Here is an 18,827-nt window from a genome sequence, read left to right on the forward strand (position 1 = left end):
CCGTCCCCTCCCCATACCTGCCGCAAACTCCAGCTTCTTGGTCTTCGTTTTGGTTTTCGGCTGAGCGATGGTCACATTAATCTGCCCATCGCTCAGCACCATCTCGAGCCAGCCCAGGTCATCTGCAAAGGACGTGTACATGAGCAGCCCCACAACATCCCAGGTGCGGAAGCTGAAGCTGACCGCCAGCTGATTGCGCCGCGGGTACCCGGGCACCTGCAAGAAGTTGTTGACCCCGGCAAAGGTGAAGGGGAACAAGAGGTTGTCTCGACAGTAGTCGCCCAAGTGGCCCTGAAACAGAGGAGGAGACAGCTAAGGAGGTGGCTTGGTTGCTGTTCCATCACAGCAGGGCCATATACTCCTGTGACTGCACTGTGCAGCAGATGGACTTATTAACAGGCACGCAACTCTGCAGGTTGCAAATCTCTGGCTTCTTTTGGAATAAAATTAATGTTATCATGTTTTTGGTGCTAAGAACAGGGCAGGGCCAGAAGTAGCCTCAGAAGTAGGTGGAAACAGAGGCGTAACTCCACTCGGTGTTCTCATTCCATTTACTCCTTCGACTTTCTTTCCTTTTTTTAATATGATTTTTATTAAATTTTATGTTTTACAATTTCAGATAAACATTTTACATACTTAAGGTATCCATGACTTCCCCTCTTCTCTTTCTGTGGTTCATTTTACGTATCTTATATCCCTGCATGTTCTACAAAAACTATACCAATCGGTTTTCCATTATTGCATCCACCAAAACTTAGTTACACTGTTGAATTTATCTTAATGCTACCAGCATTTTCAGCTGTGCACAATTATTTTCCATATATTCGAGAAACGTTTTCTAATCTTCTTTAAATGTTCTTCTTGTTCTCATATTATATATGTTAAGTCTACAAGTTGTGCATATTTTGTCAATTTAAGTTGCCAATCTTCTTTGGTTGGGACCTCCCCTATTTTCCATTTTGGGGCTAACAAAACACAGGCTGGGAAAATGTCAATAAGGTCAACTGCAAGCGCTACTTCTCAGCTGTTCAGAACCTCAAACTTCAAGATGCAATTGCATCACCCAAAATTGCAAATGTGCAATCGCAAAATACATACAACATTCAGCAAGGAATAAGGGTCCACCTTTCTGTTCAGGTGCTATTTTTATCTTCCTGAAGCAGCTCTTCTTACAGAAAAATGAGCTGCAGCCATACACTTTATACAACATTGTCCTTTTCTCTCTCAGTTGCTCCCCCCGAACAGCTGATGGGCAGCAGACCCAGAGGAATATATGTCTGGGGGCTGAATATGCAGGCATCTCTATAAAAGTCTACTTGCTTCTGAATTTACTAGAGAGAGAAAATAACAGAAGTGCAGAGGGCTGCATGGTCAATGCAAGCCTCATAATAGAATAAGTGTAAGCCGAAAAGCCCTACATTTGGACTATTATGGTGCTGGAGGAGACTCTTGAGAGTCCCATGGACTGCAAGAAGATCAAACCTCTCCATTCTGAAGGAAATCAGCCCTGAGTGCTCACTGGAAGGACAGATCCTGAAGTTGAGGCTCCAATACTTTGGCAGCCTCATGAGAAGAGAAGGCTCCCTGGAAAAGACCCTGATGTTGGGAAAGATGGAGGGCACAAGGAGAAGAGAACGACACAGGTCGAGATGGTTGGACAGTGTTCTTGAAGTTACCAGCATGAGTTTGACCAAACTGCGGGAGGCAGTGGAAGACAGGAGTGCCTGGTGTGCTCTGGTCCAGGGGATCACGAAGAGTCGGACACGACTAAACGACTAAACAACAACAAAGCTGCTTCTGCAGTCTCAGCAAACATCTGCAACAGAGTCAGGGGCAACTAAACAAAGTTCTCTCTCTCTATTTTTGCAGACCCCAGCAACCCGTTCATCCTCACCTCGATCCTAATAGACGGTTTTCGACGTCTTGCCAAGTTGCTGATATAGACCAAATTGTAGGCAATGTTTTCCATGCAGCCACGGAAGTTTGGCCGATAGACAAGGCGCTGCTTCTCATAGTTCATTATTCCCCCAAAGAAGATCTGCAGAAGTCAAGGAAACCCAGAGGGGATCAAATTATGTAAGGCTGGGAAACACTGAAAGGTCCCAGCAGGGACCGCTGCCATGGAGAAAGGGAGAAGAGTAGGGTTCAATCTGGGGCTTCAATTTAAAATCTCCAATCAGGGCATCGCAAGTGTAAACCCCTGGCAGAGCTGGAAGCAGCTGCCCACCATGCCATGCCATCCCAATCACCTCTTTGTCCAGGTCAAGCTGATCAAACTCTCCGTTAAGGCGGTACTGCAAAACCTCCCCGTCCAAGCTGAAATTGACAAATCGCCTGTAGCGGTCGATGCGAACTTGGTGCCAGTGTTGGTCATCCAACAGACTTCCCAGTTTCATAATCGTCTCCCCTCCGCTCATGTTTAGTGAGCTGTTGCCTGGGGAGCAGAAAAAGCATGTCAACAGGATAACAGGATGCTGGAGATATTGTCCGCAGAAGAGCAAAGCCAAGTCATTCGAGTTCTTTTAGTGCCCCTCGAAAATCCAACTTTTGGCCTTGGTTACTTGGTGAGCCAATATACAGTGGTACCTTGGGTTAAGTACTTAATTCGTTCCGGAGGTCCGTTCTTAACCTGAAACTGTTCTTAACCTGAAGCACCACTTTAGCTAATGGGGGCCTCCTGCTGCCGCCGCGCCACCGGAGCACGATTTCTGTTCTCATCCTGAAGCAAAGTCCTTAACCTGAAGCACTATTTCTGGGTTAGCAGAGTCTGTAACCTGAAGCATATGTAACCTGAAGTGTATGTAACCCGAGGTACCACTGTATATACCCACGAGCAGAAGACAGGCAAAGAATGCTGTTTTTCTGTACTGGAAGTAAGTTCCCAGAAAAGTGAGCAAAAGGTCAATTCTGAAACTGTAACTCAGGAATTTGGGTGGCCGAAGAACAATGTAGCTATTTATCTACTTGCACTTTGATGTGCTTTTGAACTGCTAGGTTGGCAGGAGCAGGGACCGAGCAACGGGAGCTCACCCCCTCACGGGGATTTGAACCGCCGACCTTCTGATCGGCAAGTCCTAGGCGCTGTGGTTTAACCCACAGCCCCACCCACGTCCCTTTACCACTTTACCACTGATATTAGCTTGTGTCTATTCACAGGTGTGGCAGATGTGGGGTGCAATTTTGAAGGGTCAAAAAAATGTGGGGTCCTTACTCCAGCCAGCTTTATCTTCCACAGACACTTTCTCCCAGCTAAGCTCACTTTCAGTATCAATAGTTTAGCTAAGATAAAAGTACCTGGGGAGATGGAAGCATGGGGATGAAGGGCAGCAGAAAGGTTTGGCGTGTCCCCATCCACCCATTCGCATGCCCTTTAAATCTCTCTCACAAATACACCCATTTCACATGCAAATGACATTTAAAGATGAAAGTCTATCAACTTTATGCCATTTGAGCTCAAGATCATCTCTGCTTAGCCTGAGCCGCTTAGCGGGCTCAGCTGCCAAAGTCTTGCATGCAGACATTGCAAACTGCGGCACCTCTGCCAGAAATCTTCACAGGAGAGGTCTGCTAAACGAAATCTTAAATCTCAGCACCCTGAAACATCTACATGCATTGCTATGAGTTTGACTGCCTTGATTAATGTTATGCCTTCATTGTGCTTCTGTAGTAGTAGCAGAAGTAATAATAATAATAATAATAATAATAATAATAATTTATTATCTATACCCTGCCCACCTGGCTGGGCTTCCCCAGCCACTCTGGGCGGCTTCCAACAAAAGATTAAAATTACATTGAAACATCAATCCTTAAAAACTTAAATAAACAGGGCTGCCTTCAGATGTCTTCTAAATTCAAATAGTTGTTTATTTCCTTTATATCTGATGAGAGGGAGTTCCACAGGGTGGGTGCTACTGCCAAGAAGGCCCTCTGCCTGGTTCCCTGTAACCTCACTTCTTGCAGTGAGGGAACCGCCAGAAGGCCCTCGGCGCTGGACCTCAGTGTCTGGGCTGAACAATGGGCGTGAAGACGCTCCTTCAGGTATACTGGAACGCCCACTCATTAGATGTCAAGGAGTTAAAGAACTACACAACTTTTAGAGCACATCTGAAGATAGCCCTGTATAGGGAAGTTTTTAATATTTGATGTTATATTATGTTTTTATATGTGTTGGAAGCTGGAGCAACCCAGCCAGATGGGCAGGGTATAAATAATAAAATTGTTGTTGTTCTTGTTGCTATCAGTTGTTTACTCTCACGTCAAACAAGGATATTCACAAATGAGTTATGTCACAACTGCAGATCTCCACCCAGGTACCCTATCACTGCCTTCACAGCTTGTCACCATCTCCCACCAGCATGGTCAACGGTCAGGGATGATGGGACTTGGAGCCCAACAACAGCTGGAGGGCACCACGTTGCCTATCTCTGAGTTGGGACTTGCATGCTTTCCCCCCCTCCAAACTCACCAAGGCTTATGCTGAAGACCAGTTGGGCCTGCTGCAGTTCCAGGCTGATGTAGTCGCCCTGGGCGCCCGCCGCGTACATTAAGATCCCTTCGCGTTCCATCGTCTTGAAGTTGAACCCAAGCATGTCTTGGACGGTACGGACCGTTCTGGTGCGGAACTTGTAGGCAATGGCATCGTCGCCATCGAAATATAAGACGTCAGACTCTGCAGGGAAGAAGAGCAAAGCAGATGCACAGCTGCTTCCAGTCAAGTCTCCCTTCCAAGTAAAGGTAAAGGGACTCCTGACCATTAGGTCCAGTCGTGGCCGACTCTGGGGTTGTGGCGCTCATCTCGCTTTATTGGCCGAGGGAGCCGGCGGACAGCTTCCGGGTCATGTGGCCAGCATGACTAAGCCGCTTCTGGCGAACCAGAGCAGCGCATGGAAATGCTGTTTACCTTCCCGCCGGAGTGGTACCTATTTATCTACTTGCACTTTGACGTGCTTTCAAACTGCTAGGTGGGCAGGAGCAGGGACCCAGCAATGGGAGCTCACCCTGTCGCGGGGATTTGAACTGCCGACCTTCTTATCGACAAGCCCTAGGCTCTGTGGTTTAACCCACAGCGCCACCCGCGTCCCCCCTTTCCAAGTACGACAGTACAATAGTAGCCAGTCCGTTGCCAATGTCCCAAATTAGACCAACAGGACCTTGGCCGATGCAAAGTTTGCTTGCATGTGACTCCTGATCAATACTAAGAGCCAGTGCCTCAGTTACTAAGCTATATTTTCATCTCAGGTTGCAATAATTTCCTGAATACCTTCCGTTCCCCCATTCTATCCCCATCTTATCTAGATCTCTCTCCTCAGCCCTAAATATGTCACACATCTGGAAGACATCTGGGAAAAGCACCCTCTTCGCCTTCCCCGCCCAGTTTGCTAAGAAGAAACATGACTACATCATGGCTACATCAAGAAAAAACAAACAAACCAATACATGCACCATATTTTCCTCTTTTAACCAATCAATTTCCAAACTGCTTCTCCACAAATACAAGTTTTTATTTTGAGTACGTGCTATGATTATGGATTTTTTTGTTAATGTAAAAAAGTAAAATTTGGGAGTCATGTTGGTCCGTAATCTCAAACACTGGTTTTTTTGTGTGTGACAGTACTCATTGGTACACAATACTGTCACCTCTCTCTGTTTTTGCTGCTACTGGTAACTATTTTATGATGATAATCAGCTAAATAGTTTGAGGATCTATACAACTGTGTAACATGCAGAAAACAGAATTCTTAGAGAAACCAAAGACTGGAACTGAGGGAAGCCAGGGGGTGGGGTGGGGTTTGTGTGGGAGGGTGGGGGGACGGAAGAAAAATGGGGGGGGGGAAATAAGGATGATAGGTTTCCGGATAATATGTTTTGTTTTAATTTTGAATAAAAAAATTTAAAAAAAATTGTGCTGGCACCTACAACACTTGGATCAACATATGAATACCAGCACCTCATTCATTTTTTTCAATTGAAAGCACTGCCTATTAGGAAAACATACCGCTCTATAAGACTCACTTTTTCCCCTCCTAAAAAGTAAGGGGAAATGTGTTTGCGTCTTATGGAGCGAATGCAGGCTGCGCAGCTATCCCAGAAGCCAGAACAGCAAGAGGGATTGCTGCTTTCACTGCGCAGCGATCCCTCTTGCTGTTCTGGCTTCTGAGACTTAGAATATTTTTTTTCTTGTTTTCCTCCTCCAAAAACTAGGTGCGTCTTGTGGTCTGGTGCGTTTTATAGAGCGAAAAATACGGTATTTATCAAGGCAAATAAAAACACTGGGCATGTCCAAAATGTATTAACAAATGTATTGCCCCAAAGTAAATTTCAGAATTTCAGAGCCCAAAGTAAAATAACCTGAATAGAAAGATAACACACTACAGATATTTTCAGGGTGTCTCCCACAAATCTTCTTTTACTTGGAAGGTATAAATAGCATCCAAGTATTTCACGTTTCTGTGAAGCAGTTGTTATTAGAATGCCGTGGAATGTTAGCATGTGTTTTAATCTGTTTTTTGGCATATTGTTGATACAGTGGTACCTCTGGTTACGTACTTAATTCGTTCCGGAGGTCTGTTCTTAACCTGAAACTGTTCTTAACCTGAAGCACCACTTTAGCTAATGGGGCCTCCCACTGCCACCGCACAATTTCTGTTCTCATCCTGAGGTAAAGTTCTTAACCTGAGGTACTATTTCTGGGTTAACCTGAAGCATCTGTAGCCTGAGGTACCACTGTATTTTTGAATATTGCAAATAGGGTTTGTTAAACTATTTTTTTACTGATAATGCTACTGCTTTATCCTTTTTGTAAACTGCTTTGGGGTTTTTATCACAAGAGAGCAGCGCTGCACATAAATCTCAGGATGGGGAAATAAAAATGAAATGAAATAAATGAAAGGGAAGTTGACATTCCCAGCTTGAATCACTTACGGTAGTAGCAGCCGTAAAGGCCCACGCGTAAGCCAATGGAACCATGTGGATTCCAGGCCACAGGGATGATACGGAGGTACCGAGCTAGGATGGGGTGATGTAGGTTGTGAAGGGCCACGCCGCTTGCGTTCACATTGCCAAAAAATGTCTGCACAAGGAAAAACAAAGTGGTGATGGGAAGAGAAACTTAAAATAAGAGAATCATAGAGTTGGAAGAGACCACAAGGGCCATCGAGTCCAACCCCCTGCCAAGCAGGAAACACCATCAGAGCACTCCTGACATATGGTTGTCAAGCCTCTGCTTAAAGACCTCCAAAGAAGGAGATTCCACCACACTCCTTGGCAGCAAATTCCACTGTCGAACAGCTCTTACTGTCAGGAAGTTCTTCCTAATGTTTAGGTGGAATCTTCTTTCTTGTAGTTTGGAACCATTGCTCCGTGTCCGCTTCTCTGGAGCAGCAGAAAACAACCTTTCTCCCTCCTCTATGTGACATCCTTTTATATATTTGAACATGGCTATCATATCACCCCTTAACCTCCTCTTCTCCAGGCTAAACATGCCCAGCTCCCTTAGCCGTTCCTCATAAGGCATCGTTTCCAGGCCTTTGACCATTTTGGTTGACCTCCTCTGGACACGTTCCAGTTTGTCCGTGTCCTTCTTGAACTGTGGTGCCCAGAACTGGACACAGTACTCCAGGTGAGGTCTGACCAGAGCAGAATACAGTGGCACTATTACTTCCCTTGATCTAGATGCTATACTCCTATTGATGCTTCCCAGAATTGCATTGGCTTTTTTAGCTGCCGCGTCACACTGTTGGCTCATATCAAGTTTGTGGTCAACCAAGACTCCTAGATCCTTTTCACATGTACTGCTCTCAAGAGCAGCAGCACGATCAGTCATGGGAGGGCTGTCTTCCTAGGCACACAAACACTTTGTGGATTTCAGAACTAAGAGTCAAAGGGAGGGATGAGAAATTAAGGGAATAGAATGCAAAATCTCCAGGCAAGGGCATTTTTTTCTTCCCATGTAGGAAGTCCCAGGTTTGTTCTTTGTCATTTGCCATGGAAAGGAACTTGGAAAAAGTCTCTGCCCGAGACCTTGAAGGCACACAGTCAGTTGGGAAAAGACATATTTATTTTTGATATTTATGAGCCACTTTTCACGGTAATGGCACAAGGCAGCTTCCGTACAGTATTAAGATGCAGTACAACGCAAACAAGTAAGAGCAAGTCAACTCACCAAGTCGGCCTACTACATCATAATAATATAACTATAATAATAATTTATTATTTATACTCCGCCCGTCGGGCTGGCTTTCCCCAGCCACTCTGGGCGGCTTCTAGCAAAATATTAAAATACAATAATTCATCAAATATTAAAAGCTTCCCTAAACAGGGCTGCCTTCAGATGTCTTCTAAAAGTCAAATAGTTGTTTATTTCTTTGACAGCTGGTGGGAGGGTGTTCCACAGTGCGGGCACCACTACCGAGAAGGCCCTGTGCCTGGTTCCCTGCAACCTCACTTCTCACAGGGAGGGAACTGCCAGAAGGCCCTTGGCACTGGACCTCAGTGTCCAGGCTGAACAATGGGGGTGGAGACGCTCCTTCAGATATACTGGGCCGAGGCCATTTAGGACTATAAAGGTCAGCACCAACACTTTGAATTGTGCCTGGAAATGTACTGGGAGCCAGTGTAGGTCTTTCATGACATAAAAACTAGCCTTAATAGCAAAAGACTTCCTCAAGCCCTGTATTGGGGCACAACATTTAAAAAAAATAAAAATAGAAAGTTATATGTAATAGACAAGTCTTGGATGTATGCTTAAGGGCCTGCAAAGAAAGAGCCACCCACATCTCACCTGGGAGGCAATTTCATTTTGGCGGTTGGGGCTACTGGTGAAAAGGCCATGCCCACTCCAGCCAAACTGATGCACTGACAGGTATACAAGGAGGACCTTCAAAGCTGATGTTAAAGATGAGATAGCCAATATGGCAGCCTCCAGATGTTGTGGACTGCAAATTGTGGGATAGCAAGCCTCATATAACCAACATGCTTAAGTCTAATTAATGCATGAAGGGGTTAATACCATAGAGTAAGCTGTCCTGCCAGGCTTAGCTATGTCCACTTCCCCTTACCTTGGGAAGGACTATGTAATCAGGGCTTTGTTCAACCTTAGTCTACCTGAGAAGCTCTCTGCGTCAAGAGGTTTGAGCTGGTTGCTCCAGCTCAACCGCATGGCTCTCACAAGCTACTCTTGATTTCCTACTCCAATAATTTAGGAACTTTCACCACTTTGTAGCTAAGCCAAGCTATAACGCCTGTGCAACTTTCTGAAGCACGTGAATCTGACCTTTGGAGAGTTGATAAGTAAACCACTTTTTAACTTATCAAACATGTGGTCTTTTTGTATGCTAGTGGAAGTGAGAAACTTGGGAAGGAATTTGGAGGGGAATATTTTAAAGTTTGTATTTCCATGCTTTACTTTATGACTTTAAATCTCTGCTGGGGTTTTCTCACCAAAGAGTACTGGCCCCAGATCTGGATCTTGGCATCCAGGGAATTCTCTATGTATTTTGAACCAACCCATATATTAGGGGTGGTGGGAACTGGTGGCTGAGCAAAACGAGTGTGTTCCTTTTTTGCACCATATAAAGATATGGGCACAGAATCTACAACAGGCGATTCTAGAGGATAAGTCTGGGAATCTCTACATAGCAAAGGATTGTTGTTTTCAGTAGCCACAAATCATGAAGAAAACTGCGTAGATCCCCTGCAAATCCACAAGAGGAAGTTGAAAAACCTGGTTTTCACCACCTGTGGTGCCCAAGTAGGAAAACACAGCAGTTCTGGAGCCAAGAAGCAGAATAAACGAGAGGGACTTTTTGGATGGAATTACCTAGTGACCCTTCAGTATAGGCATGGGGAACTATTATCTCCCCAACCCCCTTATAGACCAGGTTTTGGCAGGCAGGTGCCCATCCGCCAATCACCTGATGTCACAATGCTGCCCCCTCCCTGTTGGAAGGTAGGGACAGAAACTCCTCTCTCACCCAATTGCTCCCTTGTTGAAAGTAAGGCTTCCAGTTGCTGGGGTGATCCCCATAGAGCACAATGTAGCGAGTCACCCAGTTGTAGCTATTGAAGGTCCCCTGAGTGGCAATGGCGTTGATACGGCATTTCTTGGTCAGGTCAATCTGCAGCCACGGTTGCTTGTCTTGCGGGTCGGGAGACCAGCCTCCAGCACCTGAGAGAGGGTGGGGAGGACAAGATACGGGAAACGGTGGCTTTTGTGAAATCCTAGAATTGTAGAGACGGAAGGGACTGTGATGTTAACATATGAGAGTGCTGAAGGTGAAATAGTTAAACAAGTTACCCAATCAGAACCCAGGGGGGTGGAGTCAGAGGGACTATAAAACCAGCTCTGGGAGGGGCAAAAGGGGAGTTCGTTGGGAGTTGAGTGGTTGGTTGGAGTGGGAGTGAATTGGGATAGAGTCTGTGGGTAGGTTGGGACGCGGGTGGTGCTGTGGGTTAAACCACAGAGCCTAGGGCTTGCTGATCAGAAGGTTGGCAGTTCGAATCCCCCCGACGGGGTGAGCTCCCGTTGCTCGGTCCCTGCTCCTGCCAACCTAGCAGTTTGAAAGCACCTCGAAGTGCAAGTAGATAAATAGGTACCACTCCGGCAGGAAAGTAAATGGCGTTTCCGTGCGCTGCTCTGGTTCGCCAGAAGAGGCTTAGTCATGCTGGCCACATGACCCGGAATCTGTACACCGGCTCCCTCGGCCAATAAAGCGAGATGAGCGCTGCAACCCCAGAGTCGGTTACGACTGGACCTAATGGTCAGGGGTCCCTTTACCTTTACCTTTTACTGTGGGTAGGTTGAGTTAGTGTAGCAAAATCAGCTGAGTCAGGAACAGTTAGGAGCTAGGCAGACAAGTCAATATCTGAGAGGTGGTTTATAGTGAGTGAGAGCAGGTAGCGGAAGTTATAGGTCTGGATAGGCACCCCATGAATGTAATTGACCAATATCGTTTATGAAACCACACGCTTGTTAAACTGCAATAAATAAACAGAAGTTTATGTTCCAATTTAACCCTGACTGGATTCAGTTTTGTACCAAGTAGGGACTGGGCAGTGGCAGCGAGAAATAAAGTGGTGGCACAGGGATCAATAGACAGTGAAACGTCCGGGGACCCTGTGTGATCGCCACAGGGACACTGATGGTTATCTAGTCCGACCCTCTGCAATGAAGGAATTCTACCCATGAACCTCCCTGGCTGGGCTCGAACCACCAAACTTCTGGTTAACAGCCAGATTTTCTGCACTTTCTGGAGCAGAACTACAGAAACACAACACCACACGTAGCTCGGCAGGGCATGTCCTGGGGCTCTAATCGCAGCCAAATGGCTCAGGTAGGGATCCCCGGACCCTACCAAACTTGGTTGAACTCCAGTTCCCAGCAGCCCCAACCAACATGGTCAAGGGTCAAGAATGATGGGCACAGTATAATAACACAGTAGTACCTCATGTTACGTAACTCTCTGGTTACATAAATTTCTGGATGTGAACGCAGCAAACCTGGAAGTATTTTTCCAGGTTTCGCCACGAGCACATGCACAGAAGCGCTCTACCATGCCGCTTGCATGCGCAGAACAAGCACCGCCGGTAGAGAAAACTTCGGGATCCGACTGAACCATCCGCAACCAGAGTAACCACTGTAATAATAATAATAATAATAATAATAATAATAATAATAATAATAATATATTTATAGCCCACCCATCTGGCTGGGTTTCCCCAGCCACTCTGGGTGGCTCCCAACAGAATATTAAATGGAATAAAACTTCAAACATTAAAAAATTCCCTAAACAGGGCTGCCTTCAGATGTCTTCTAAAAGTCAGATAGTTCTTTATCTCCTTGACATCTGAAGGAAGAGTGTTGCACAGGGCGGGGGCCACCACCGAGAAGGCCCTCTGCCTGGTTCCCTGTAACTTCATTTCTTGAAGTGAGGGAACGCCAGAAGGCCCTCGGAGCTGGACCTCAGTATCCGGGCAGAACGATGAGGGTGGAGATGCTCCTTTACATATACTGAGCTGAGGCCATTTAGGGCTTTAAAGGTCAGCATCAACGCTTTCAATTGTGCCCCGAAACATAGGTAAAGGTAAAGGGACCCCTGACTATCAGGTCTAGTCGTGACCGACTCTGGGGTTGCGGCGCTCATCTCGCTTTATTGGCCGAGGGAGCCGGCGTACAGCTTCCGGGTCATGTGGCCAGCATGACTAAGCCGCTTCTGGTGAGCCAGAGCAGTGCACGGAAACGCCGTTTACCTTCCCGCCGGAGCGGTACCTATTTATCTACTTGCACTTTGACGTGCTTTCGAGCTGCTAGGTTGGCAGGAGCAGGGACCGAGCAACGGGAGCTCACCCCTTCGCGGGGATTCGAACCTCCGACCTTCTGATCAGCAAGTCCTAGGCTCTGTGGTTTAACCCACAGCGCCACCCACGTCCATACTTATTAAACAAATATAATACACAAACAGACATATGTGCTTTCATAAACAATGCATAACACACACAAAAATAAATTTGTAAAGCTTTAAAGATGTTTTTCCCCCAAATGTTGCTAAGGGCCACCAAAAAAAGGCTTTGAGGGCTACACCCTGATTTAGTGTGACAACCACAAGCACAAATCCAGCATTTAGAGAGCATGTGCTTCTCCGGTGGCTGGATCCAGTATAGCAGTTGTCACCTACAAGCAACACATTCCACTGCCATGCATTGCTTGTGAACCGCCTTGGGACAGCCGGCCAATTCTGGAAGACAGTCAACAAAACTCAGTGGGCCACTGGCTTAGTCTTGCATCTGTTAATTCTACTGAGCTGGAGAGAGCATGAAGTCTGTCCCTCTGTGATGAACTCACCATAAATCCGAGCGAACGTGGCAGCGCGGAAGATGTTGGATCGGGAAGATGCTGCGAGATTCCAGGTGTAGAGGGGGCCAACCAGTTCATGGTCACAAGTCCCTGCAGGGAAGAATAGGAAGAATGGAGTCTTTCGATGGGGGCACCTGTCCAAGGTGCGGCAACCTTGGGGCGGGGTTTTATTGCAGTGTATATTTTCTTTTTCACATTACAGCACGCTTAATGCTCTTAAAATTCTGTAAGTCGCTTGGATGCTCCTTATGCTGGAAGTGACTTATAAACTGAAATCATCATCATAATCAGGGGCGCCAACTTGAACTAAACATTGGAGGGGCCAGGTAAGTCCTGCATAACTGGTCACACAAAGCAGCAAACATCCCCCCATTTGAATGGCAATGCCCGTCTACTTGGGGTTGGTGGGTGGCCCCCTCAAATATTTTATGGGGGGCGGGGTGAAGGGACCTCAGCCCCTAGGAGTTGGCTCTTATGGTGAGCTTGATGGACTAATGGCGAGACTCTGTTTGAGGCAACTTCCTATGTTTTTAAAGCCATCTAAATTTGCAGTCCTCAACATAGCAGAGGGTTAAGTTCCACAGTGGGACTTACTTCTGAGTAAGCATCCAAAGCATGTCTACTCAGAAATGCTTGATGGGCAGCAGCTAGTAAGCTTACTGCCACATGTATGTGTAATAGCTGTTGTTAATTATTTAATTTAATTGATTTATAAAATTCACCAGTGGTCTCAGGGTGGGTTTCGACAAATCAAATTATCACCATCCTCAGTTGTTCACTTGCCAAATGCCAGCCATAAAATATCTACACAATTCTCTGATTCCTCATTTCAAATTAGCCATACCCATTCATTCCACTGATAACATTCCAAATTATAAACAGGTGCAATTCCTCATAGGCTTGGGGAAAGAAAAACATATTTACTTAGTGCCCAAATCCAGCCAATGTTGACAACCGCCTCAGAAAAGGGGAGCATTCCATGGTGCCACCACTGAGAAGGCCCTGTTCCAGGCTCCGGCCAACTGGACTTTGTTTACTGCTGGCATGGCCAACAGGACCTCCTTTCAATTCGCAGGCAGAACAGTTTAGGGAGCACCACTCTTTGAGACAGCAGAGTCCCATCCTCTTCAGGGCTTTACAGTTTTAAGCCAGCGCCTTGAATTGGGCTCAGTGATGAACTGAGCAACCAGAACTAGCAGCATATCACAACAGGCGGCCCAACGAATTCGAACTCATGGCATGGCGCTTTGTGCTAGCTGCAGTCTCCACACCATCATCAAGGGAAACCCTGCACAAAGCGCACTGCAGTAGCGAAGGAAAGGCACTCCAGACATGCTCAGATGATACACTATCACAGGGATCAGCAACCTTTTTCAGCCATGGTCCGGTCCACCGTCCCTCAGACCATGTGGTGGGCCGGACTACATTTTGAAGGGGGGGAATGAATGAATTCCTATGCCCCACAAGTAACCCAGAGATGCATTTTAAATAAAAAGCACACATTCTACTCATGTAAAAACACCAGGCAGGCCCCACAAATAAACCCAGAGGTGCATTTTAAATAAAAGGACACATTCTACTCATGTTAAAAAAATGCTGATTCGCGGGCCGGATCGATAAGGTGATTGGACCACATCCGGCCCACGGGCCTTAGGTTGCCTACCCCTGCACTATCACTACCTCCTGTGTAAAACAGGTTCCGGGGCAGAATCCCAGCCGGATTAAACTGCATGCCTTTAAAGTTCAGTTTTCTTGGACGCCAGCGGCCAAGACCAGGCAAAAAAGTGAGGAGCTTCCAGAGATGGCAAAGTCACACGCAGCTCAGGCAGGCAGCACACTGAGCCTGTCACCGCTGCAAAATTGGAAGACCGTTTAACAACAGCAGCAGAGCTATCCACCGGCTCCCTCCCTCCAGGTTTATTATTTTTTTCCCCCCCTTCCACTGCAGAGAGTGGCTGGCACGCCCTTGCAGGCTCAGCTCCTGCCTGCCCCTATCTGCTAAAGAGCAAAATGGGGAAGCCCTCTCTCCTCAGCACCACCAGGCCAGCTATGAGACAGCAGAACAAGGCTTCGAGAAACAAATGGCAGCCAGGGGTGCAAGGAAGTGGGACGCACTCGAGTTCCCTGAGCCAGTTCGAAAAGAGATGCACATTACATCAAGGACAGATGAAGGAAGCCATTGACCTGCCCAAGGGAGGAAAACAAATAACAGGCATCGCATTCCCCAACCTCAGGCAACCTTCCAGCAAACTCACTAGTGCAGAGCTCTCTGGTGGAGAGGAACCCCAAATCCCCCCCCAAACCTGTTAAAAAATGAAGAGGGAAGCCATAGATAAGTGTAGAAGTCTGCAGAATCACCCCCCCCCAAAAAAAAGCAGATGCGGAAGAAACGACCCAGACCTGTAACCTATTTTTGCAAGGCCCTCCATGGTGGGGTGGATGGGGGGGGGAGCAGGGGGCTGGCTTTGCCCTGCCCTCCCATAGCACCAATGTATGGAACAGGTTCCAGGTTCTCAGCCATCCCCACAAACAAACTGTGCAGCCTAAGAAAAAGTGTATATGTGTGTGTATGTATGTGTGTGTTCAGATGGAAGAGGCAACCATTCTCTGGGCCTCTGTTTTGAGAGGGCCCAAGATACACACTCGCCCAAGAGCAAAGCCGGGATGGGGTTCTGTCAGGAAGCAGCTGATGAAGCCCAAATCTTTGGTCCTGAGCCCCAGATCCCTTGCCCCTATTTTGGAAAAGGCAGCAACAACTTTGAACGCCTTACCAAAAAAACAAAAAACAAACTTTGCCACCGCAAAGGGCACTGCTACCAGCCCCCAGCCCCCTTAATTTGCTCAGCGACCTAAATGCGCATCCACACATGCCGATCCGCAGGCGCAAAGGTTACGCCAAATGAGCGCCTGTGTCCCGGGTCTCCGGGAGACCTAGCAGCCGGGAAGTGCTGGATGGAAAGCCGCTTTCTCGACAGCTGGCCAGGATACCAACCAACCTCCAGCCCCAGCCCCGCCCGGCAGCTCCCCAAGTCGGGATTCCTTGCTAACGCGGGATAAACACTCTGACCTAGGTGGCGGGGCAGGGGGGATGGGGGAAGAGACGGGGACCCAGGCGTCCTGTGCCAAACGACCCCGACGCAGAAGCCTCTCCTGAGCGGGTTTCGAGGGCTGGGGTGGTGATGTCTCTCCTACAGGCGCGGGGCGCGAACCCCGCCCGCTCCCGAGGTCCCCGGGGAGCCGCTCCCCGCACCCCAGACGCCGCAGCCCGCGCGCAAACCTGGCGCCCCGCCGCAAGCCCCTCTCCCCCAGCGTTGCGCGCTGCGCCGCGCGCCCCGGAGCGCAGTCCGCCTTGTCCCCGCCCCGTGACCTTTTTCCCCCTCTCCCCTGCCGGCCCGATCCGGGCTGCTTCTTCTTCTGCCGCAATGCAGGTGCCGCCACCGCCGCGCCAAGTCCCGGGACACTCACGCCAGAACCAGCCTCCGTGGCTGGGCTGCAGGAGAGCGGCGACGGCGAGGACGAAGAGCATGGCGCGGCCGCCCATGCTGCAGCCGCGGCGCGGGCTGCTTCAGTGCGCTCCCGAGCCCAGCCGCCTGGCCATCGCCGCCGCACGTGCGCCCCTGCCCGCCTCCGCCTGCCGCTGGCCGGAGCAAGCCCGTTGCGCGCGCCTCCGACGCGGGGAGCGAGCGCCGGCGCGCCTCCGCCCGGGACCAGCCGGCGGCCTCTCTCTCTCTCTCTCTCTCCGCGGTGCTGATCGTTCCCGCCCCTTAGGGGGGAGAGCGCTCTGCACAGGGTCAGAGGCAAGGTGGCCACCTTTGTTTGGGCCAAATAGAAGACAGGGCGGACGGTTTTCCGTTTCATCTGGTGGCTTCCACGCGATCCATCACAATCTCTTGCAGCCTTACAAGGGTGGCCCCTCTGGAATTTGTCACACACATAGGAATTTGTAAATCTGTCTGTGCTGGCAACCCAGAGCTTAAAGACAGATCTTTCAGAGTGCTTTCTGTTGGGGATAATTCAGACGGAAATTGCCAGGTGTCCAAAAAGGTTATTTATGCATGCCACTACTGTGATCCGTGCAGTGGCGTAGCGTGGGGGTGCAGGGGGGGCTGGCCGCACCGGGCGCAACATCTGGGGGGCGCTCGCACTCGCAGCTCTCTGCCCCTACCTGGCTCCATGGGTTAGGGGGCGCAAATTACTTGCCTTGCCCTGGGTGCTGACAACCCACGCTACGCCACTGGATCCATGTTTTGTTAGCCCCAAAATGGAAAACGAGTGGTCCCAACTAAAGAAGAATGGCAACTTAAATTGATGGAATATGTGCAGCTTGCGGACCTAACATATAGAGTAAGAGAACAAGAAGAAAATACGTTTAGAGAAGATTGGAAAAGGTTTATTGAATATATGGGAAATAATTGTGCGCAGCTGAAAACGCTGTTTTCCTTTCCAGCAGATTTTTATATTTCTCCCAAACTCTATGCAGATTCTTCCTAAGAATATGCTTCATAAAACTCTTATAAATTTTTGTCTTCCCATACGTAAGAGATGCATGCCAGCCGAGTTTTAACTCATGACCACCTAAATCCAGGATGTCTGCATTTTCCAGTGTAATCCATTCTTTTAACCAACACAAACAGAAGCAGTCTTTCTTCGCCAGGAATGGCCAGAAAAGCGTGGGGCTTCAGCTCAGCCGCAGTGATCGCTTCGCAACCGGCCCTTCTGTGGCATCGAACTAAAGATCACTGGCGATCCGCGCTGAGAATCTGTGCGTCCCCTTTCCCCATGTTGCTGGACTGCATCTCCCGGCAGCCTCCGCTACCACAGTCATGTTAAGGCTAATGGGAGTTGTAGTCCAAGCTGGGCTGCTGCAGGGCCTCCCTCAGCCATGGTATGTAGCAGGGTAAAGAAAGCATTTTGCACATGCCTCACAGTACCCTGCCTCTTAAATTAGCCCAGGACTGAAAGCTGCCACAGAAGCCTTTAGGGCAGGAATAGCCAACGTGGCGCTCTCCAGACAGTGCTGGACTGTACAGTCAGCCGGCCCAGCCATTAGACAGGGTGAGACCGCTGCATCAGGCGGCAGAGACACGCCCCCCTTGGGTGCCCTGCCCGCCCTACCGCCTCAAGCAGTGGTGGAGAATTAAAAGTTTGTTGAATATATTTCCAATATAAAAAATTAGAAATTACTTGAAAGAAACAAATAGGCCTAGGATTAAACTAAGTTATAATTAAATAAATGGGATTTAGAATGTTAAGAAAAGTGAACAAGATGGACTATAATTGGAAATTCTTTTAGTTTAATAATGATATTAGAAAGCTGTTACTTTTAACTACAAGGAAACTCAGAAGGGAGGGACTTCAACCAAGGAAGTCAACCAAGATGTTTAAAAGGTTGGATTTGTGAAGAATTAAGTTTGCTGTTATTGTTTATCTGTTTATTGTTCCTTTCTCTCTTTCGCTCTCTCTTTCTGTTTTTGTGTATCATTCTGCTTTGTGGTTTGTGTTATCATTGTGGAAAATCTAATAATGTTTTTTTAAAAAAAAGTTTGTTGAATACATTTCAAGACAGCCATCTGGATTCACATAATAGAGAATTAATAAGCCATTCATTACAAGTGGCGAGACACAACATGACCAGACACTGGAAATAACCTTTTTTGGCACAGCAGTGGACAATTGGTACAACTGAGCTCTCCTCGAGAGATTAACATATAAATTATGGTTGACACGTGGACAGATAAAGAAATATGGCTTTCCGCCGGTGTGACGTAATTTCAAAACATATGCCACTATTCCAAGAAATGACCAATTCACCACGTCAGCATTTGCCTCAATCTGGTTGATCTACAATTAAATTTAAGCATAAATTATTATCTTCACTTTGAACCCGGCCCCCATGTTCATCGATAGACAAGCATTTTACATTCTTTCATTGGTAACATAAGGGGGGGAATGATGTATTACTCATATTTAATCTAAG

The 18,827-nt window shown here is 47.7% G+C and overlaps 1 protein-coding gene across 1 annotated transcript in view; it reads right to left on the reverse strand.

Annotated features, from left to right (window-relative positions):
* The window catches only part of CNTNAP1 (contactin associated protein 1), a 44,935-nt gene extending 28,467 nt beyond the window's left edge, over window positions 1-16,468 (reverse strand). The window contains exons 1-8 of the mRNA XM_081837606.1: window positions 16,316-16,468; window positions 12,839-12,940; window positions 9,972-10,165; window positions 6,922-7,069; window positions 4,466-4,669; window positions 2,250-2,434; window positions 1,895-2,038; window positions 18-291 (exon numbers count right to left, since the gene is read on the reverse strand). Coding sequence (XP_081693732.1) covers window positions 18-291; window positions 1,895-2,038; window positions 2,250-2,434; window positions 4,466-4,669; window positions 6,922-7,069; window positions 9,972-10,165; window positions 12,839-12,940; window positions 16,316-16,391 — 1,327 coding nt within the window. The 5' untranslated portion in view covers window positions 16,392-16,468. The remainder of the gene's footprint in view (window positions 1-17; window positions 292-1,894; window positions 2,039-2,249; window positions 2,435-4,465; window positions 4,670-6,921; window positions 7,070-9,971; window positions 10,166-12,838; window positions 12,941-16,315) is intronic.
* Between the last annotated feature and the right edge of the window lie 2,359 nt (window positions 16,469-18,827).

The sequence above is a fragment of the Podarcis erhardii genome (genome assembly GCF_964252035.2).
Source record: "Podarcis erhardii genome assembly, chromosome: 13".
Lineage (NCBI taxonomy): Eukaryota > Metazoa > Chordata > Lepidosauria > Squamata > Lacertidae > Podarcis > Podarcis erhardii.